Source organism: Ceratocystis lukuohia (assembly GCF_044167205.1).
Source record: "Ceratocystis lukuohia strain C4212 chromosome Unknown Supercontig5_pilon, whole genome shotgun sequence".
Classification (NCBI taxonomy): domain Eukaryota; kingdom Fungi; phylum Ascomycota; class Sordariomycetes; order Microascales; family Ceratocystidaceae; genus Ceratocystis; species Ceratocystis lukuohia.
Window position 1 is genome coordinate 3,402,851 of NW_027263524.1, and position 21,085 is coordinate 3,423,935.

Sequence of the window (21,085 nt, forward strand, 5' to 3'; positions counted from 1 at the left end):
TTTTTTTTTTTTTTGGCTTAGCTTATTGCATCCGCGCCTTGTGCCTCCATGGGGATTGCCTTTCTCACCTCTGCTGCAGGTGCCTTAGGTTCCGGTGTAGCACGCTAGCAACGTACTTTGTTGCCTTTGTGTTTTTCAGTAGCTTGTCCGTGAACCTCTGGCCCCACGGCCTTGGTAAAGTCTTGCACGTCCACATGTGTCCTCGTTCTTTCGGCTGCTTGCAGTGGATGCATTTGCGTGGGCATTGGTGATTGAAACGGTCATGGTACTGGTCAAAGTCTCCATGTCCCGTCCTGGCTGCCAGGATATGCCCCAGTTCCGTTCTGTCCACTCCTTTGTAGCCCGGCGTTCGAAACGGGGGGCTGCATGGAATGTCCTGCAATGGGCGATATCCTTTTTGCCCTTTCCACCATTTCTCGTACTCCTCACGCAGTTGGTTTCGCCTCCACCTCTTTGCCCCTGCCAGACTGACGCGGGGTTCGCGGATGTGTCCGAGGCATCCGAGCTTGGCTTGAGCGTCGGCTTGTTCATTTCCCTCCAGGCCTACATGTCCTGGGACCCAGAGCACTTGGACGCGTCTCCTGTCCTTTCTGTTCTTCCACGTGTTTAGGATCCGTTTCGTTCTGTCAATGATGTCCTGGGAGGTACTGTTTCGCTTTTGCGGGTTGCGCAGTCGGTCGACTACTCCTTGGTTGTCCAGACATATCCAGATTTCCTCGGCGTCTGTGTGCATCACGGCCCGCTTGGCTGCTTCGCATGCCCCGTACGCTTCTGCGTCTGCAACCTCCACCCATTTGCCCAGAGCACTATGTCCTGTTTCCAGGGTGGTTCCGTCCATGGTGGTGACCCATCCTGCTCCTGTGTTTCCCTTTGCGTCTTTCGAGCCATCAGAGTATGCTATGAGTGTTCCTACAGTGGCCATGTCCACCTCCTCTCTGTGTTTCTCAGCCTCTTTCTCTTTGCTGAGCCACTTTCGAGGGGGCATGCTTGGTCCTGCGACTGTCGGTTTCAGTGTCATGTGTGTTTCCATTCTCGCCGGAAGCAGTCTTCGTAGCCTCATCACGACTGGATTATGTGCTCCTCCTCGCAGAGTATGATCTATGTCCAGTGTGTGCCAGCGTATGGCTTCCCTTCTCCTTTCGTCCTCCCACAGGAGTTCGATCGGCGGGAGGCCTGCTGCGTGGTGCAGGCACTCTTTTGGTGTCGTGCAGTACATGGGCAGTGCTGCCCTCAGGCAGTTTCTGATTGCGACGTTAACTTTTTCTGTTGCTGTTTTTGTCGTCTCAGTTCCCATCCATGTACTCGATGCAAATAGGGCTTTGCTCAGCGCACACGCTCGGGCTGCGTTCAGCATGCATGTTGTGTCTGCTCCCTTGTAGCATCCGGCCAGGTATCTCAGGCCGTTGGCTACTCGGTTGATGCTTGCTGCCGTTCTCTCTACGTGGCCCTTGAAGAGTAGGCTAGAGTCGATGTGAAGCCCCAACCATCTCATTGGTTCCTTTGCTGGTGTGGGTTTCACCTCTCCCATTCCTTCGATTGTGACAGATGGGTTCTCAGTGATCCTCCTCCTGCCTTTAATGTGCAGGAGTGTCGACTTTCCTGGGTCAAGGTCTAGCCCGTTCTGTGCCGTCCATTCTATCACTGTTTCCATCAGTGATTTGATTTTTTGGCAGTTGTCTTCGAAAGATTGGCCTCTAACTACCAGTGCTCCATCGTCTGCGTATCCTAGGAGGTTTGGTATCCTCCTGTAGATGGGAGCCATGAAGAGCATGTATAGGATGGGCGAGACTGGAGAGCCTTGTGGGAGGGAGCCTCCTACTCGCTTCGTCGTCCAGCCTTCTTCCGTTCTCATGCGTGCTGTCCTTCCCTCCATGAAACTTCTGACCCAGCGACACAGTTTGGTCGGCCATCGGCTCTCCGACAGCTGTCGTTCCATTCTCGCTGGTTCAACCGCGTCGAAAGCGCCCTTGATGTCGAAGGTCAGGATCGAAGTGACTTTTTTCCAGAGCTGTGCGTCTTCTATCCTTCCGCGCAGTTCGATGAGGAGGTCCGTGACCGCCCTCTTCGGTACTGCGCAGATGTAGTTCCTTGGGATGATCCTTTTTTGGACCGCCTCTTCTGCTAGCCTTCTCGCCACGGCTCTCTCCATGCCTTTTCCCAGGGTGGGTAGGAGTGATATGAGTCGGTACGATCTGGGCTCGTCGCGTGGTCGTCCAGGTTTCGGGATCGCTACTAGGTCTGCCTCTTTGAAGATGCTTGGGTGGTTTCCGTTCTCCAAGCAGAGGTTGTACAGCTTCGTTATCATGTTGCCTAGCGGTTCCCATGCCCTTTTCCAAACCTCGTTTGTGATGCGGTCTGCTCCTGGGGCCGTGTTCGCAGGTTTCCACAGAGAATCTCTCACTTCCTCTCGGGTGAGGGATGGCCATTCACTTGCCTCTGGGTTAGGTTCGTGAAAACACCACTCATTTTCTGTGTGTTCCTTTGTGTGTGTCTCCAGGAGCAACGCTACTGACTCGGCTGTGCAGGTGGTTTTCGTCTTGTCGGGTCTCTGCAGCAGGGGGATGCGTCTGTCTACCTTGTCGTTGGCCCATTTGACAGCGCGGAAGACGTCCTTCGGTTCCTTCAGTCCGGCTATGATCTTGCTCATGAGGGCTCTCTTTGCCTTGGTGATTTCTTTCCTCATTGCTTTTCGTTGCTTCGCATATTCGTCCCTCTTCTGGCTGTCTGTGGGTTGGTTGCGGTGGTCTATTCGGGCTCTCCTCATCCGCGCGTTCTGCTCCTTGCACCCTTCGTTCCACCACGGTTTGAGAACAATGTTGGGGGGCGTTTTTGGTGTTGAAGCCTCAAGTGCCCTCTCTACAGTTGCTATCAGACCCTTGGCAAGGAGCTCAGCTGTGTCTAGTGCGTCGCCACTGCCCTCTAAAAGCTTTTCCAGCTGGTCAGCTTCTTGATTGCATGTTGCGACGAACTTGTCGACGTTCATTTTCTTTAGCCTCCACTTTGCTTCAGGTCTTTTCCGTGTTGTCCTTGTCCTTACTTTCACCTCAATAATCTCGTGGTCGCTAGTGCTTCCTGGTATCAGCTTCATGCAGGTTGTCCATTTGCCCACTGTTGTTTGAGGTGTGATGACGAGGTCTATGACCCTGCCGGCGCTGTGTGTGTGTTCGTCTTTGTCGTTGAGCACGGTAAGGTCATTGTCTCTCATCCAGCTTTCCAGGGTCCTCCCCGCTTCATTTTCCCTGGGATTAGCGTCCCATGTTCCGTGATGTGCGTTGAGGTCCCCTATCGCTATCCATGCGCTCTCTTTTTCTGAGCGCATGAGCTCCTGCAGGCCTTCGCCCGGCCTTATGCAGTTGCGGCTTTCTGGAGCGTTGTATGCCCCTATCCGTTGAAGCGTCCCCTGCGTTGTTTTTATACGGATCGGGCATAGGTCCGGATGGTCCTGGTGCGTCTCCGTTGTTTTTATGTCTTTTCGTACGTAGGCTATGCTTCTGGGGCGGTCCTCCCATCCATCTCTCGGGCTATGCCGAGTGAATTCCGGGTGGTCCTTTGTTCTGTCCTTATGCTGACCTATCCAGGGTTCCTGTATCAGGAGAATGTCTACTCTCTGCTCGACCGCCTGTCGTAGTGCATTCACGTGGTTCGGTTCCCCTTTTCCAGCATTGACGCTCCAGATCGTTAGGTCTCCTAACATGCGTCTTGGCAGGGTTGGGCTGGTTCGCTTTCGGTTTCAGGCTCGGACTCGGATTCCGCTGTGGCTGTTCTTTTTCTTTTCTTGTAGCCTTGGCCGTCGTCCTTTCTCTTCCCCTGCACCTGGGTCTCTGGTCCTGTCGCGGACTTCCTCACCCGGGCGTCCCTTTTGCAGGCTGCCTCTCCTGCTGCGTGTCCCGCAGTGTTGCACACAATGCAGGCTGTGGGTGGGCCAGAGTGCTCCTTCTCCTGATGGTTGCGGCTCCCGCAGAGCCTGCACCTCGGGGGTGCTTTGCAGCCTGTGGTGGGATGCGCTTCCCAGCAGGTGCGGCATAAAGGTAGGGACGGGGTCCTGCACCTTTTGACTTGTGCCGCATTGTTGCTTCCCTCGAATTTCATGGCCGAGGGGAGTGTTTTGCCTTCCGGCAGGTCGATGGCGACGCGGAGGGTGGCGTCCTTGTACTTCTCCGCCTCAATCTGCCACTTGATGGCCTTGACTTGTCCCCCGGTTTGCCGTGCAATTTGTCCGGTGAACCATTCCTCATTCTTTGTGGGCACGGGGCCCCCCTCGTTGAGGACATAGAAATCCGACAGGCCAGTGATTCGTGCGTGTGTCCACTTGCTGTCCAACTCACACGCTCTTGCGCCACATGCTGTCTTTGCCCTTTCTAGGTTTGTTGTGGTTGCCTTGCTCTTCTCAATGTAGAATGCCCAGCCTGAGTTTACCTTCTTCGTTTCGAACTCTTTGGGCGTACCCTTGAAAATCTTCGCTAGCTCGGCGCTCACGGTTTCCTCCTTGTTTGACGCTGGTCCTCGGATGAAGACCCGGACCTTTTTCTCTGCTTCCCTGGCCGGAGGTTTCGGTCCCGTTTTCTCTCTCGGGGGCGCTGGTTGTTTTTGTGTCTCAGACACCTGCTTGGCTACTGACGCATATGTTTGCTTGCCATTCGGCTTGCTTTGTTTTTTCGGTGCCTCGTCAGTCGGCTTGTTCTTTTCGCCACCTGTGGTGGGGTTTCCATGCTGTATCTTTGCGAACATCGCTCTGAATTCAGCTGACACATGGCTAGTCAGCTTTTTCACTTCTGCATCCCCTTTGGCCATGGAGATGGCTTGGTTGCATATTTCAGGGAGCTTCTCGGCCAGCCAACTGAGCGCGTTGCCCCTGGTTTCCACCTGCTTCTTTTCGGCGGCAATGAACTTGTGAGCGATGGCGAGGTTACGTTCCCGTTCGGTCAGTTTTCCTCCATGCTTTCTTTCCTTTTCTATTTTGTTTTCTTGTTGCTCGATGGTCCTTTTCTCTGGTAGTTCAATGGGGTTGGCCGCTCGTGTTTCCCTCGCTTGTTCTTCAATTTCACCTTCAGCGAGGTCTATCACGTTCGTCATTACCAGATCTATGATCTCCTTTTCTGTCTGGTACTCAGCGGATTGCGCCGTGGCGGCGACATCCGGTGCACCCTCGCACTCCATGGCTTCGCTGTCTGTCTTCTTCGTTGGTTCCTTCGTTGTAGAGTGTAAAAATAAGGGTTGCTTAGGGTTACCTCCTTTTCCTGGAGTTGTAGGAGGGAAGTTTTTTTTTGCGCGCTTTATAAGCAAAACCGAGAGACAAGATACGAAAACGAGAGAAAAGGGCAGCAAGAAAGACGAAAGAATCGTCAGGACGAGATTTGGTAACAAAAGATTGGGAACCAAAAAGGAAATGAAGCCGCGATGCGTGCTTTCAGCTGCCCCCACTCGGAGTCGAACCGAGGACCTTGTCATTACGAGTGACACGCGCTACCACTGCGCTATAAGGGCGGATCCAACTATATGTCGCGTTAATAGATACTATATTACCTTTGCAAAAGCGCGGGTTGGAAAAAAAAATCATTATTTGGAAATCAGGCCGCCTAGAAAGAGCGCAATTTGACAAATCTCTACCATTATCTAGACCTGGCCCTAGAATTACTCACTTCTGCTTCTCATCCGGTGTTGGCACCCCCCGTGCTTGATTCCTTAACTCCTGCATGAAATGCGTCATGAACGAGCCGCCCTGCTGCGCTGAGCCTCCGGGGCCCGTGCCGACCGGCGCCTTCTGCTCCTCTGTAGCTTCGCCGGGACGCAGCGGCTCGTCGGGGTTGCGGCCGTAACGCAGATCGTCAACGCTACGTTGTATCTTCCCCACGGCGCGGTGGAAACCCGGTTGGCGCAGGATGTGCGCGACGATTAGATCCTGAAATGATAGAAGATGTCAGCAAGACCGGGGGATAAAGGAGGATGGCTAAATGTACCTCGAAGTGTGCGAGAATTCGGATAAAGTTCATTGTATACTCTGCGTTGTCGCCCGAGTTATTAGTTTGGAGAGCACGGAGGGACAGCGAAGTTCATAGTTGATGTTTATTCGGAGCACTGTTTTTACGGCGCCGCCTACATGCGCGCCCCCATTTCTTTTATGCGCCCCCCTCCTTAGTGTTTTTTGAATTACCTAAGCAAGATTTTGACCCCCTTACCACCGATGCAGATGCAGCAGATGGAGCAAGCAGATACACCACACCAAATAGACCAGATACATTAGGTACATCAGCTGGAGATGGAGGCAGGCAGATACTTTAGCAGACACTTTAAATTCTGTAAATGCAAAGAATACAGCAGATGATGTAGCAAACAATTTAGAATTAGAGCCATAGAAGCGCCTAACTTTCAAAACACCTACTCAGCTGGTCACAAGTACAAAGTGTGAGCTCGTCTAGATTTGAGAAAATTGAGCCTATGAAAAGGAAAGCTTCAAAATGTATCAAGTCTCATCAGATTAGCCATATAATGACTTCAAAGGTATGCCCTCTTAAATATTCAGAGCTATTAAATGTACAATTTTCAGTGCATTGTTTGTCTCCATTTGTTGCTACTGGTATATATCTTGAGTCTTCTTGCTGGCCTACAGCAAAATCTTGCTTAGGTAATTCAAAAAATACTAGGGAGGGGGCGCATGAAAGAAATGGGGGCGCGCATGTAGGCGGCGCCTGTTTTTACTCTTCTATTAGTCATCGTCATCTAGAAACGGTAGGGTTACTTGATACACAAAATAGGGTTAAGATGCAAGCAAGCTTTCCTTCCTTGGTCACGAACTTGGGGCTTTTCTCAAGTGCCCCTTTCTAAACCTCTCATTATCTTCCTTCTCTTGAGTTCTTTTCGCCCGCTTGTTTCTTTCACCCATCGCCGCGGCTTGTCCTCTTCGTCATAATGGACATTAAATTCGTCGCTTCAGACACTTCTGGCTTGCCTGTAAAGCGCCGACAAGTTAGCCAAGCATGTGCCAATTGTCGCAAGCGCAAGGTGAGTTTTACACATGGCAGAGTCCTGTCTTGTTTGTGGCACATGACGTGAGGTCACTCCATCTCAGCGATCCGGCCTGGTACACCTCTGAGGCGGCTCAAACCTTGAGAATTCAGTGTTGAAGTGGCCTGGCGCAAATCGCATGCTGACTGAACTTTTTTTGACCCCTGCAGAAGCGTTGTATACACACCGATGATGCTCTCGTTGCCGATGACTCCCCCTCTCCAAAGCGACATTGCTTGCCGTTGTCTGTTCTTTCAAACGCCGCGACAGCTGCGGCAGCAGCAGCAGCAGCGACAACAACTAAGGGCAAAACTGTAGCCCCAAGGCCGACAAACAATGCTAGCCCTCGAAGCAATAGCTATAGCAACGCATCTAGTACTCGCCTGATTTCGTCACCACCACGCCGGCCCACCACAGCACGCGTTTCGCCGCCTGCTCCAACACCCGACGAGGCGCGCCGCGCTGGCCGGTTTGTTGGCGACTTGAATCCTGAAGCCATGTTTGTCGAAGCTGCAGCTGCCTCCGTTCCGCCGCAAAAGTACCAGGTGGGTCTTTGGCTTTCCAGTGCCAGTCACCGGGGTAGTGATGGTGGTACGAGTAGCAGCGGTGTGAGAGGAGCGGGCAGTAATGCTCATGATGACCCTGCTGATCCCGGCAGTAGCGGCGCGCGTAGAGGCAGTCGGAACGGAGGTATTGCAGGATCTACAGCCGACAATAGCGGCTCATTGGGTGAAAATGCTTGCGATAGCATGTTACACGCGCGTCCGGGCAATCTACTCGACAAATTTTTCTTACCGTTCATCTACCGCGAGTGTCTACCGTGCTTGCCGCCGCCTCGGCAATTCGCGGCCCTGCGTAGTCTCTTCCTGCGACGTATCCATCCATTGTTTCCTGTAATCCCCGAAACCTCTCTGTTTAGCGAAGCTACGGACGCTGGCACTATCGTGCTCAAGCAGGCGATTTGTGTGGCTGCAGCAACACACCCAGCCATGTCACCGCACTTCGTGCTGGCTAATCGTGGTGCTGATTGTGTTCTATCGTTCCACGAGTTTACGTCCACCTTATGCACTGCTGCACAAGCGACCTTGCAGAGCACAGTAATTGGCGATCGTTTCGTGCAGATTCGGGCTTACTTGATGCTCTCGCTCTATGCACAGCCGTCGTCAGTTGATGAGATGGACTTACCAGCCGTGTTGCTCGGTCTAGCCATGCACCACACACACACGCTGGGCTTGCAGGTCCGTGATGATGCCGATGCCGAAATGATTCAGTTGTATTGTGCACTGTGGGCTCTGGACAAACTTAATGCGGCTATCTATGGCCGACCTAGTCTTGTACAGGACCACGACATGAGCGTTAATATTACGGATTGGATCAGCCAGTGTCCGCCTTGCTTCCGCCTGTTGTTGATGATTGTCGATTGGTTGAACAAGGTCATTGAGCTCTACCGTCCTGGGCCTAGCAAGGAGGCATCCGACTACGAAAAGATCTCCAGTGTGGACCTTCCGGTGCTCGAGAAACTGATATTGGAGGCTGATGCACTCAAGGTGCAGCCGACACTACTTGGTGAGTCAAGGGTCGCAATCTTTATCCCATCATCGCCTGGTTAGTACTAACAAAAGAATACCGCGCAGCGACTATCGAAATCCTCTATCATGCTGTCATCATTGTTTCCTGTCGTCTCCCCCGTCCTGGTGGCATTACCACTACACGATCGATTCCACCGCCCTCGGCTAATGCACGGCGTTCCCTTGCCGCCGAGCGCATCTCTTCGGCAATAAGCCGCTATAGCATCACGCCCATCATCTTTGTGCCATATGCCATTTCACTCTCACTCAGCGTCGAGTACCGTAAAATGCGCCACACGAGGCTGCCAATGTTTCGTGCCCGTTCACTGGCTGCTTTCCGCTATAACTGCGCTCTGCTGAAGCAGTACGCTGACCGTTTTTGGAATGCGCGAATTCTCGCAGGATTGGGCGAAAGCGTTATCCGTGAAATGGACCGTGTTGCTCCTGATGGCGCGGAGATCGAAGCTGCAATGATGGAGAAGGAAAAGGATGTATCAGAGCCACAGGCCCATCAACCGACCCAGTTGCAACCACACCTGCCATCGCAGTCAAATGTACAGCTCCAAAATCACCAGCAAGGATCTACGCCCCCGTTTCCATTGCCACCTCCCTTACAGCCGCAGTCCATGCCTACGTTGCCGCCATTACAGCTACAGGGTTTGCAGTCATCATCTATCACGAATAATTCACCGAGCTTAGTCCTGGGCCCGGTTGAGCTAGCCGAGCCAGACTCGGCACAATTTGACCTTGACATTTGGAATAGTTTTGGGCCAGATTTCAATCTCGATGCTGTGGATAGTGCATTAGAGGCTAATCTAGATGTGGCGTTGCCCATAAAATGGGACTGGATGCCAGATGTTGCATGAGAGTGTCGATGATAATGATATGATAACTCGGGCGAGATGGATTAAGGGTGGACACCTTTCAATACAAGATGATGAGCAAGATGGTGTCATCTTACGCGCCATTTCAAGGGACCAAAAGGTCCTAGATTAAAATGGCAGCCATTCCTAGGACGGCCGATGCCATGCCTAAAGCTGCCCGGCCCAAGTTCAGCACACCCCAGTCATCCACCAATCTGCGGGCCCGGTCCTCTAGCGCACTTACGTTGTCCGCTTGGTTATCCTTCTCTTGGGCTTTTTGCATCCCTTGTTCATCAAGACGCTGTGCTGCCATGGCTAGCAACTCGCGGTTGGTCGGCATCATAAAGATGTATGTGTACGGAACGACGGCGATGCTTAGTAGGCCTGATGCTACAAGCATGCGGCTACGCATGCGGCCATTCAAGGCATAAGCAAGGCCCATGAAGCCTAGCGATGTGGAAATGAAGACAGGGCGGAAGACACGCATGCCGCTTTCAAAGGTGTTGCGCCATTGCTTGAGCATGACGTCAGTCGGAGCATCAAGTAGACGTGGTGTGATGAAGGTCGAGAACATGAGATTGCCGCTGGCCTGGGCCGCGGCAAGAAGCACAATAGAGCCCTTGGCTACATTGAGAAGAGGCGAGGCAGGCATTGTGATATGTATGAGTAGGGGACAGGAAAAGGCCTTTGTAGAGTGGTAGTGTAAGTAAGCAATGTGTGTAAAGAAACGTGCGGTAGAGGTAGAACAAAATGGGAAAGACGAGGGCAAGGAAATAAATAGAGAAAAAAGGTGGGGAAATAAGGGACAGAAATTACGTCCTGAGGTCAGCACAAAGAACGCCAGGCCTAAAAAAACAGCGCTGGACACATACATAATAATATTGTATTATGTCGGAGCCTGTTTCGCCGATTTCCGTGCTGTCCAATCATCTTCATCCAAGCCTTCATTCATGGGATTTCTCATTAGACTTTCTAAGCAGAATCGCCAAATTCTTTTATAAAGAAGAGGTGCTGATTGCGCTTTGTTTGCACTGCTCACCGCAGATCAACTACTGTAAATGTAAGGTCTTCTCGCTCGATGACGTGCCCTATAGGCTTATTGCATTTCGTGTAGATGTTATCGATAGAGTGCGGGTGGAAAGTTGCTGTTTGTCGGCAATCAAGGATATGGTCTTTGCCTGAGGGATCAGTGAGGCGGAAAATGCCGTACCTACATTGGTAGAGAGGGGGGTTTGTTAGCATTCGCGTATAGTTATGCACTAGACCGGGCGACTCACGATGGCTCCGATGTTGGTGCGCACACTATGGCAATGGCCTCAGGCAAGCCAGCTTGGTACGACGCGTGTGTGTGCAAATCGCGTGAACTCATGAAACACGTCTGTGTGGGGTGCGTATGGATCCAGCCATAGCACACTAGGTTGTGCTTCTCCAAGTGCTCATAGATGGCTAGCTCATTGACAGTTTCGCATGTGTCCGAAGTGCCAACCTGTTCTGGTACTAATAGTTCGTGGATATATAGAGCACCGTTTTGCGGAGCTCCACACAGCATGCCGCAGGTTTCAATGTGGCGGCTCGTGTTAACACGTGCCAGTGCTACAAAGGCCTTGCGTAGACCCGAAGGTAGAAACATGGGCCGAAGTGGCTCGCCGCTCTCAAGATAAGCGCCAGGGGCGAATACGAATTCAGGCTCATTGATTTTGGGCTCAGGCACCGGCAAGTCTTTGGGCGGTCGTTGCGGCTGTGCAGAAATCGTGTCAAGCTCGATTTTACGAGGCACGACTGGCGGGTGTGATTTTGTGCTGGAAAAGGGCGCGAGAGAGGTAGGCTTGGGAGTCCCTACGGAGTCCCGAAGGGCATATGCAGTATCGTAGGGTCGAACGGGCATTGGGGCCTCGACTGGTTTGCGTAAAGGCGTTGCCATTCGTACATTAGGATCTCGTTCGACTTCGTATTTGGGTGGTAGTTGTGGGGGCAGAGACGAGGAACTTGGTACGGGGGCTTTGGTTGTAAAATCAACAGGCTGTGGTTTGGAGACCAAAGGATACGAATAAGCTGTTGTTGATGCTGATGTGACGGAGCGCGCTGGAAGTGATGGAGCTGGCGCATCCAACCTTGAAAAGTCGAGGTTCCGCCGCGCAGCCTGCATCTGTTGCTGGAATACATCGTCGTCCGCTTTTTGCTGTTCATGGCTAGGCGGTTCAAAGAGCCGAGTTTGGGAAGGCCCAGGCCACCGCATACCATCGCCTCCATACCGCTCGACCGGGCGCGCGCTCTCATTATCACGCTTCTCCTGTACCGCACGGCCCACACGCATAGCTAGCTCCAAGTTCTCCGTGGCATCTATCACACGGACGTTTTTTCTGGCATTGGGATCCAATATTTCGCGGAACATCTCTCGCTGTGTAGGCGGCTTTTGTGGACTTTGGAGCTGTTCGTTTGGTTGCATGCGCTGCCACTCGTTATATTCTTCTTCAATCCTGGGCTTGAACTCCTCCATTAACTTGAGCACTGTGGGAAGTGCCTTTGTAAGAGGGCGGTAGAGCTTTTTGCTTTCGACATCTTTGAACTCGGGATGTGATGGGAGGATTTGTAAAACTAGTATCGAGTGTCGGTAGAGGTAGAAGTAGGCTCGGCGGAAGTCATTCTCTCGCGCAGCAAAAACGGCCTAGGCAAATAGTTAGGACCGAACACAGTATTCGAGATCGCATCATAGCAAAGCTTACCTCTTGATAAAGGGCCTTTGTCGACCTCACCCAGTATTTGAACTGTAGGTTGGTATTGAAGTTGAAGTCCTCTGAAGCCCTTGTGATCTCCTTGACACTCAAAGGTTGACCGTGTCTCATTTGTAGACGGTCCATTTCTGATGGTATATTCTGTGTCTTCAGCACCGGGGGGGGGGGTGAGGGGCGGTGAGGAGCGAGCGAAAGAAGAAGAAAAGACTCGCTGTAGATTGTTAAAATTTTAATAATGAAGTTTCACACAGCCATTTCGTGATGTAGGTGCATCACGGGAACTTCTCTGAAGAGCCTCAAAGGCCGTCAAAGCTCTTTTGGTGAAAAAGACCCCACATTTAGACCCTTGTACTCACGTACTATGGCTCACGTTTCTACATGACCAGGGTTATAACCCTAGCAAGAGCTGGCTCTAGTACACGACGTGTTGGCTTACGATGCTCGGCACATTTGAGGTCCTTGTTTACGCTTGGTGCATCAAAAATCCGCCATTGAATTCATCATGCAGCTACTGGCTGTTGAGCCTGGGCTTGCGTGGCCTGCGCACTGGATTGCACCTGTATGATTTCTGTCTTCTTGGTCTCCATCTTATCTTGGATCTCTTTAATCTGAACCTCGACTCTCGAACTGTGAGGATGTAGTGGCTGTGGTTAGCAACGGTATAGTGTCAAGGATGCTAAGGGTCACATCACAGTTCACAGTGCGGGGCAGCAAGGCCATGCATGGGTATCGGAGAGATTGAGGATAGGACCCAACTTACATCTCGCCACTGATAAAGTCTAAGCGACCGGACACCGTGTTCTCGGCCTCAAACTTCTCCTGCTTCAAGAGAACAGGTCCAACGGTCTTGTAAATGACATCGCCATCCTTAAGCCTCTCAAACTCCTAAAACAAGCTGGGGGTTAGATTCGCCATGTCAGCCTTTAGGCGAGGAGGGGTACAACGTACTGCTTGGACAGTTAGGTTCTCCTGCTTCTGGCTGTCTAGCTTCTGGCGCGCAGCGACTTTTTCTTGCAAATCTATTGGGCGGCTAGTTAGAAGGGGTTGAGGTACTTGGTGATGGCAAATATATGGCCACATGTTATCGGGGCACAGTACCTTGTTGCAGTTTTTGGAAGTCGTCTGAGAGAGCCTGGAGCTTGGCCTGAAGAGCGTCCATTCTGGGTGAGCGGGATTCGGTATGAGAATGACGAGACACGGAGCGAAAAGGAGAGAGTTGGCAGTATCACAGAGCCGATAGCGATCTCGAATGGGGTTGGCCTTTGGCAAATGTGCTACTGAGCTGCTGGTGATAACTTGATTGGCTTGGTGGGGGTGGGTGGTGAAAATATTAAGCGGGACTAGGTGTGTATTTAGTCAGCTTCTACGTGCTAATCTCGGCAGCCATCACGTGTTTCTAGCCGCCCAAGGGTCTCAAGACAAGGGTTTGCTATATTTTTGTGCTTTGACTGTTTTAGCCTGGCTTTGATTGACTTGGAATGGGATCTTTGTTGTGGGGTAACTAGAGGTTCGAGATATTGACTCCCGCGTTGATTACTGACATTTGCATTGTATTTGAGAACCGGATTTTGACTTGCTGCGATCTCCCGTGGCTTGATTCGTTTTATTGAACCTATTCCAACCGTGGATATTGCCATTATCCGCCCTCATCCACCCCAGCCGTCATTATTGGCCTCGTATATTCCAATCGCCATCACTACCATCATGTCCAAAATCACCGATTTCCTTGGCCGTGCCATTGATACCGTCAAGAGTGCCATCGAGGCCGACAATGCCCAGGAATATGAAAAAGCCCTCAACCTTTACACCAAGTCGCTCGAGCTGTTCGTGTTGGCCATAAAATGGGAAAAGAACCCCACGTCCAAGGAAATGATCCGCAACAAGACTGCCGAATACATGGACCGAGCCGAAAAACTCAAGACATATCTCAGTGAAGAAAGCAAAGGCGGCGGGGGAGGTAGTAGTGGCTCGGGCAAATCTGCACAAGCCATGGGCAGCAACACCTCAAGCGGCAAGGGCAAGGCTGATGACGATGAAGAGAATAAGAAGCTGCGCAATGCCCTGAGCAGCGCCATATTGCAGGAGCGCCCTAATGTGCGATGGGATGACATTGCCGGCCTAGAGAGCGCAAAGGAGACCCTGAAAGAAGCTGTTGTGCTGCCTATAAAGTTCCCTAGTCTGTTCCAGGGCAAGCGACAAGCCTGGAAGGGTATTCTCCTGTATGGCCCGCCAGGTACGGGAAAGAGTTATCTGGTCAAGGCTGTGGCAACGGAGGCCAACAGCACCTTTTTCAGTGTCAGTAGTTCCGACTTGGTGAGCAAGTGGATGGGTGAATCCGAACGGTAGGTCACTAGCCAGCCCCGCCTTGTTGAAACCATAGCTATCTGTGACATTTCTCGCTAACACATCGGTCTTTGTAGTCTCGTCAAACTCCTCTTTAACATGGCGCGTGAAAACAAGCCCTCGGTTATCTTCATTGATGAAATCGACGCCCTGTGTGGCCCTCGAGGCGAAGGCGAATCCGAGGCTTCACGCCGTATCAAGACAGAGATGTTGGTGCAGATGGACGGTGTTGGCAACGACAGCAAGGGGATTTTGGTGTTGGGCGCCACAAATATCCCGTGGCAACTGGATGCTGCCATTCGCCGCCGTTTCCAACGTCGTGTGCACATTGGCTTGCCTGATGCTAACGGTAGAGCGCGCATGTTCAAGTTAGCAGTTGGCGAGACTGAAACAACACTGCAGCCAAACGACTACAAGGAATTGGGCCATTTAAGCGAGGGCTTCTCTGGCAGTGATATCTCCAACGTGGTACAGAGCGCGCTGATGCGACCAGTACGCAAGATCATGCAAGCAACGCATTTCAAGGAGGTGAGATGAGCCAGCGCCGTGTATTATGATGTTGACCCTTCTAACTACTAACAAAATGTGTCTATTTTCGTTTATAGCTTACCATCGACGGCAAACGCCGTCTAACGCCGTGCTCTCCTGGCGATCCCGAAGCTCGAGAGATGACATACAATGACATTGAGTCTGATGAATTGCTTGCTCCCCACGTCGAAGTCAAAGACTTTCGCATGGCCCTCAAGGACTCGCACCCGACGGTTGCCCAGGATGATGTGGCAAAGCAAATTGAATGGACTAATGAGTTTGGAAGCGAGGGTGCATAGAGAAAAGTGTGGGTGGCGAGTGGAGAGTGAAAGGTGAAGGGGGGGGGGGGGGGGTTCTCATTCTGGAGAAGGTGCCTTTTGTGCAAGTGGTTTGTTCTCTTTTGTTTGTTTCTTTCACGGCTCCGTGTCTGGCTTTCTCTTTTAATTTTCTTTGTCTGCAATGTCTTTGTCTTTATGACGAGCGCTGTTCTTACTTTCTCATGTTTTTTTGTCATTTTCTTTTTCAGTTTTTCTTGTCTATATCTTTTCTTGAACATCATCTAGAGTCCGGGGCAGAGATGAATGGGCATGTCGTTATCATGAGGATGCTTTATTATACGGGGATGCAATTAACCTCCGATGTCATACAACGCAAAGCTTCTGGAATATACCGTGGATCTATTCATTCCAACTGAGCTTACGCTTGAATATATCCAAGGCCACAGTGAATTGTTGCGGATCTACGATTTATGGTTTTGGTATTATTTTACGTCCATTTGCTGTTGATTTGATGCCATACAACGGCGTGTTCTGGGCAGGAGGAGCTGGTTGGCATCAACTTCTAGTACGGCTCCTGGGCGGTCAGCAGTTGCGGGCGTGCTTAGATTTCGAGTGTCTCTTCGGCTTTTTAAGATCTGTCGCATGGGCTAGGAGGGCTCTCTATCTAGCGTAGCCCTAGGGCGTGTCTGTGAGATTCCCAAGGTTGACTACCTGATATTTTAGGCTGCGACGGCTGCGTGTAAACAAGCCCACAAGACTGCTTGAACTTGAACGGTTCATTTAAAGTCTACGGGAATCACTCAGATCAAACGGCGCAGAAAGGCTGCCGCATTTTGGCACGGGGGCGTAGGCCTCGATGGAGTACAGCGGTTTTGTCCTTCCATGTGCATGGCCGTTGCCGCATCGTGTAATCCTTTTTTTTTTTCGTTTTGCTGGTGGCTGGTAGTAGATCTCCCCCAGCACCATCTCGTGAAGTCCTCCTCGGTCCAGAGTTACAGCTTCTCTCTCGCAGACAAGTACAAAGCAGTCTCGATCCTCCATCTTGTTTCCGGTCTCTTGCGTGCCGCCCTTGCCTCCACTTCCACTTCAAGGATTTCATGGTCACTTGTACTTCCTGGGACGAGCCCCATACGAGTTTCCAATCCAGCCACTGCCCTCTGCGGCATCACCACCAGGTCTAACACTCTTCTAGCTCTCTGAGTTGGTTCTCTTTTCTGGTTGACCACCACTAGGTTGTTTTCGGTCAGCCAGTTTTCCAATACTCTTCCTGGGGGATTTTCTTTTTCATTGGCGTCCCAAGTACCGCGGTGAGCGTTTAAGTCTCCTAGCGCTATCCAATTGTGTTCCCTCTCAGTGAGCTGAAGTTCTCGCAGTGCCTCGCTAATCCGAAAGCTAATAAGATCTATTCAATAGAAGCAGGTTGATGACGTCATGTTCCAGAACTGGCAGTTGCAAGAATGCGTATATTTCAAGTATCACCCATGACTTTGCAGAGCCCAGCATGAAAGCCGGAACGACTCACTACTCAGCGTAGTCCAAGGGAATAGCCGTTAGATTGGGTGGTCTTGTTGGTCCGCAGCAACCGACCGCGTGCGTGAAAAAAAATAGTCTAGGAGGCTGCTGCCGGCTTTCGGCACAGGGGGTAGACTGGCCCTAGCTGAGCACAGTATGTTTGTCCTGCTGTGGGCACGGCTGTTGTGTGTTTTTCTGACGACACTATCGTGAGATCCTCGGAAGGCCTTACATGTTCCCCGCCGCGACTAGGGTTGTTTCTTGAATCTCCTCCATCAAAAGGGGAGTGGCCTGTCTTTCTGAGCTGAAGGGGACCTTGAGTGGGACCTAGACTGTTCGGCGCAGGAATCCAAAGTTGCAGTGTAGCACTCTAGCAATACGACTTGCCGCTTCTACATCCTATGGAAACCTGTCTACAAGCCTTCATAGTTCAATTCACAGACGGACCGGTGCTGCAAACAATTTAAACGGTATTTGCATGTGCCTCTATCCAAAGTTGGGTACATATTTTTAGAAGCTCCTTCCTTTTTCGTCTTTGTAGGGCTATTTAGACCATACGTTTCATTGCCATTCATAGTACTAAGCAACTAGCTAGCCGGCGAACAAACATGGTTTTCCAAATTGAGCTTATTGGCACGTTGTGATACTTGATATCACCAACTTGCTAGATGATATCACGATCATGAAGTCTACCCAAAAGCAACTTGATGTCTATTCAGCTGTTCAGCTTCGGGAGTGCCCGCCCGCGCTTGTCCAGCAGCCGCTTTGAGAAGAAGTTCTTTCCGCAGCGCGCCTACGTTTCAAGCGACGACACCTCTCGGTGGAACATATGCGTGGCCTTTTGCCCTTGCTTCCAGGCGTAGTAGGTTGCGGTGAGACTTGTTGGCTCAAGCAGTCGTTTCCAACTCGGATATATGGCAAGCATGACCCACCACACCACTTAACCTTACACCCTTGTTCTGCTTCGGTACTTCTCCTGCAGTATCCATATCTTATTAGATTGCGTGAAGGGAAATATAAGTGATGAAAAGCAGTGATGGGATCTGTGTAAATGCTAGCAAAGAAGGATTCGATTGGGACATGTGGCATAGGAATGCACTGGACAAGTATGGCGATGGAGGCCTTACTTACGCCTTCAACTGTCAGATGACAGTGACATATTCACTTACCCAGCTGTTTACCATCACCACTTCCTTCCTAGAAGGTCACATGTCCCTGCATGTAGTAGTAAAATAATTGTTTGACCTTACCTAGAGCTTGCTGATAGCCTCGTCCAAGGCAGCTATTATAGGATTGTAAAGTTGGTCTGGGTCTCCGATAGGTGTTCCTATGCTCATATGCTCGTCCTTGTCAAAAGGAAAAAGGACCTTTCTTATTTTCAGGCAGACCGGCTTCACGACATCCAGCGCCCCGGGAAATTCCTCCATAATATCTTTAAGACCATCCACAGCCATATGACCTCGCTTAACATCTGCTATATCTTCGAATCTCCCAATCTCCCATTTCCGGAGGCGGCTATACTTGGCTGGGATCTCTTTACCAGCGAATCCATTACTCCATGCTTGGCGTGCGCACATCCAAAGCAAGACATAGAAGAACGACTCGAGGTCGTGGCGGTAGGTGTGATCCTTTTTGCGCAGTACCTCTATCGCCATAAACTCCATCGTGCCGGTCCGGTGCCATGCCCCGCTCGGTTCGCTGTCTAGTACTTTGGCCAAGTCAAGATTGATTAGCATGCCCTTGAAGCCATTGGCTGTTTCGGGGTTGGTGATAAGAATGTTGTTCGGAGAGATATCGCGGTGCAAGATCTTACCAGTCACATAGAGAGACTGATGCGCTTTGATCGCATCCCGCTCAGATTCCAGCAATTCCTTGACGGTTCTAAATTCGCTGATGACACGACCGGCTGGTGAGACGACAAGGCAGGAGTAGTTCCTGTTCTCCCACAGGTCCTCACCAGGTGTGTACAGACTTGGCTTCGTATTGCTAAGCCGCCGCTTCTTTGACCCAGATGCATTGCCAGAAGTGCGATCAGCTGGATATTTGTACTTGGTTGATATGGGCACGATTGTTAGTGGATCGTAAAAGTAATCGTCCTCATCCCGAAAACAATGGGCCGCGGAGAATCGGAGTCCCTCCCGCATCTCTGTAATAGTAGTGATCCGACGATGTGCCATAACCCTGGCCACGCCCTCGACACCCATCGCTTCCGCCCGTTTCAGGTGTTCGACCTCAAGCTTCCGCTTATCCGATGTCCACGAAAATTTGGCAAGGTGGCTGTCCTGCGTCTCGTAGCATGTCATCCCGCGACACACAATGGATCCCTGTCGAATCAGCGCCTTGTCCAGCCGGAGCCTTGTTTCTTTGCCGTTTGCATCATCCAAGGTGACGTAGCGATTCCCATCCTGCCGTTCCATGAACGTATCCAGGCCCATCGTATCACCATCCATTGTAGCATAGCCAACAAGGGCACGCGCAAATTTGTCCGGCTCGTCGTGGATGTCGAACGTACCCGAGCTGTACGCCCCTGACCGATCGAAGATCCAAAGTTCCATTTCGGAGGCACAAAGAGAAAAGGCGTGCACAAATCGGCGGGTCGGCTGGTCAGTGAAGATACCCCGAACATGGCACGTGAGCTGGAGGAAATCGGCCTTGAAACTGCTTGTGTCGTAGGGCTCCTTCCTCTGCTCCCCCACAACAAGGACGTGCTTGTACCAAAGTGTGTCGCTCCCTTCCGCAGCTGGCCTCTGCAAGAAAAGGTCCATCCGTTCATTTGGCTCTTGGAACTGGTTGGCGGTCTTGATTGTGTGGAACTTGTATGGCGCGTGGTCCAAGAAGCGCTCTTCCAGAGAGCGAAGCCAGTCCCAGACCAGCTTTTCGTCAGGCACCTTCGGAAAGGCCGTCCATTTTTTTCCATCGTGTGCGGTCAACACCCCCTCAAGCATTGCCTCCTGTTCTCTGCACCAGCTCTTAGGGTCAAAGAACTTCTCCCAGAAACCCCCTAGATTGCGGAAGGTGCAATTCTTTATCTCTTTGAAAAGCTCTCTTTCAGCAATCTTGCGCACTTCATTGTCGGCGTGCCAACTCGAGCTGGCCTTGATGGCTGTTCCTCTGAATGTCGGGGGGATGCTGGCGGGGGAGGAGCGAGGTTGTTGACGATGTTGAATATAGCTTCCCAGATGTCGGTGTCAGCAGATTTGTCAACGACATGGCGGACAAGAGGACGAAATTCGTCGAGTCCAACGGCCCCCCTTCGGACATTCTCTAGAATTGAGAATAATTTTCCCACCATGTCACCGTTTCCATCGGGAGAAGGAAGGCTGAATGCTGCTTCAGATCCAACAAGAGCGTATAGAAAGTCTGCGATATCTTCGTCCCATGGATCGTCGACATCCTCGCATAATCTTTCTCGAAGATGGCCAAGCGTATTTTCGAGAGGGTTTTCTGAAATGACTTTGATCTGCTGTTCTGTGAGGGCCATTTTGAACCAAAGTGCAGCACGGCGATGGGTTTAGCAGACAAGATTGAAGGACTGAAATGGAAAGTAAACACAAAACAAGGCAGATGCGGTGCGTCATGTGACACTGTGGCAATTTGGACAGCAGGCTTCGTACATATGGAATCCACAATGTTAGTCCAGTGACAGCAGAAATTTTGCTGATTCAAGAAAAATTGCATCACGCTAGCATGATTGAGAATCCCGTTTTGTGCATGTGAGGACCAGGTCGTTTTGGCCGGTGGTGTCAACCGTCGGAACTGGGGCATCCAATACTAGCACCTTCTAGAGGGGCTATGCCAGCCAGATCACTGCGAGCAGTCTGGCGATAAAAAGGCTAAGCCAAAACATCAACGGCTGGCACTAGAGACTTTGCACCCACATTGCTGAGCAGCGGCAGCATGAACAGCATACATCTTCAGCTACCTGCCATGTGTAGATCTTCCTCCGCGGAGAATGATGCTCCCATAGGCTTTCTGCAGGCAAGCCATGTGATCTTGCCCGCAGCTATGCGACTAGGAGCGGACCATTATGGATGTCTCTACAGAGGAGATTAAGGGTGGGTTCCATCAGCAAACACCTCGGCGAGCGTTGGGGGGCCTTCTAAGCTCTCGGTGCTCCAGCCTATCCGGCGCTCTAGCTATGGTGGCCGAGACCTCGCTGAAACTGTGTGGCGGATGGTTCCCCAGGGCGTGATGGAGCAAGACCACAAAATTGCGATACGGGCGGAATGCAGCCTAAGGGGACTTGACCTTTTTCGCGA

The 21,085-nt window shown here is 51.4% G+C and overlaps 7 protein-coding genes across 7 annotated transcripts; 2 read left to right on the forward strand and 5 right to left on the reverse strand.

Moving 5' to 3' along the window:
• Positions 1 to 64: 64 nt before the first annotated feature.
• HOO65_050737 (putative 115 kDa protein in type-1 retrotransposable element R1DM) lies at positions 65 to 5,990 on the reverse strand (the record flags this gene model as incomplete). The annotated part of the gene is made up of 5 exons (XM_071003069.1): positions 65 to 3,381; positions 3,693 to 5,237; positions 5,434 to 5,492; positions 5,640 to 5,899; positions 5,958 to 5,990. 5 exons carry the CDS (start codon positions 5,988 to 5,990, stop codon positions 65 to 67), a joined length of 5,214 nt encoding a protein of 1,737 aa, XP_070858796.1.
• A 916-nt stretch (positions 5,991 to 6,906) lies between these two features.
• Positions 6,907 to 9,436, forward strand: HOO65_050738 (uncharacterized protein; the record flags this gene model as incomplete). The annotated part of the gene is made up of 3 exons (XM_071003203.1): positions 6,907 to 6,999; positions 7,173 to 8,568; positions 8,625 to 9,436. 3 exons carry the CDS (start codon positions 6,907 to 6,909, stop codon positions 9,434 to 9,436), a joined length of 2,301 nt encoding a protein of 766 aa, XP_070858797.1.
• A 121-nt stretch (positions 9,437 to 9,557) lies between these two features.
• HOO65_050739 (putative duf1772 domain containing protein) lies at positions 9,558 to 10,085 on the reverse strand (the record flags this gene model as incomplete). Its single annotated transcript, XM_071001008.1, has 1 exon — positions 9,558 to 10,085. The coding sequence occupies one exon, from the start codon at positions 10,083 to 10,085 to the stop codon at positions 9,558 to 9,560; it is 528 nt and encodes a 175-aa protein (XP_070858798.1).
• Positions 10,086 to 10,706: 621 nt separating this feature from the next.
• HOO65_050740 (AMSH-like protease sst2) lies at positions 10,707 to 12,291 on the reverse strand (the record flags this gene model as incomplete). Its single annotated transcript, XM_071003334.1, has 2 exons — positions 10,707 to 12,098; positions 12,157 to 12,291. 2 exons carry the CDS (start codon positions 12,289 to 12,291, stop codon positions 10,707 to 10,709), a joined length of 1,527 nt encoding a protein of 508 aa, XP_070858799.1.
• A 374-nt stretch (positions 12,292 to 12,665) lies between these two features.
• HOO65_050741 (prefoldin beta subunit) lies at positions 12,666 to 13,324 on the reverse strand (the record flags this gene model as incomplete). Its single annotated transcript, XM_071003527.1, has 4 exons — positions 12,666 to 12,792; positions 12,926 to 13,050; positions 13,114 to 13,184; positions 13,264 to 13,324. 4 exons carry the CDS (start codon positions 13,322 to 13,324, stop codon positions 12,666 to 12,668), a joined length of 384 nt encoding a protein of 127 aa, XP_070858800.1.
• Positions 13,325 to 13,869: 545 nt separating this feature from the next.
• On the forward strand, positions 13,870 to 15,335 carry HOO65_050742 (Vacuolar protein sorting-associated protein 4; the record flags this gene model as incomplete). Its single annotated transcript, XM_071003360.1, has 3 exons — positions 13,870 to 14,507; positions 14,586 to 15,036; positions 15,114 to 15,335. 3 exons carry the CDS (start codon positions 13,870 to 13,872, stop codon positions 15,333 to 15,335), a joined length of 1,311 nt encoding a protein of 436 aa, XP_070858801.1.
• Positions 15,336 to 18,076: 2,741 nt separating this feature from the next.
• HOO65_050743 (Protein kinase domain protein) lies at positions 18,077 to 20,307 on the reverse strand (the record flags this gene model as incomplete). Its single annotated transcript, XM_071003230.1, has 2 exons — positions 18,077 to 19,784; positions 19,892 to 20,307. 2 exons carry the CDS (start codon positions 20,305 to 20,307, stop codon positions 18,077 to 18,079), a joined length of 2,124 nt encoding a protein of 707 aa, XP_070858802.1.
• Positions 20,308 to 21,085: the final 778 nt, after the last annotated feature.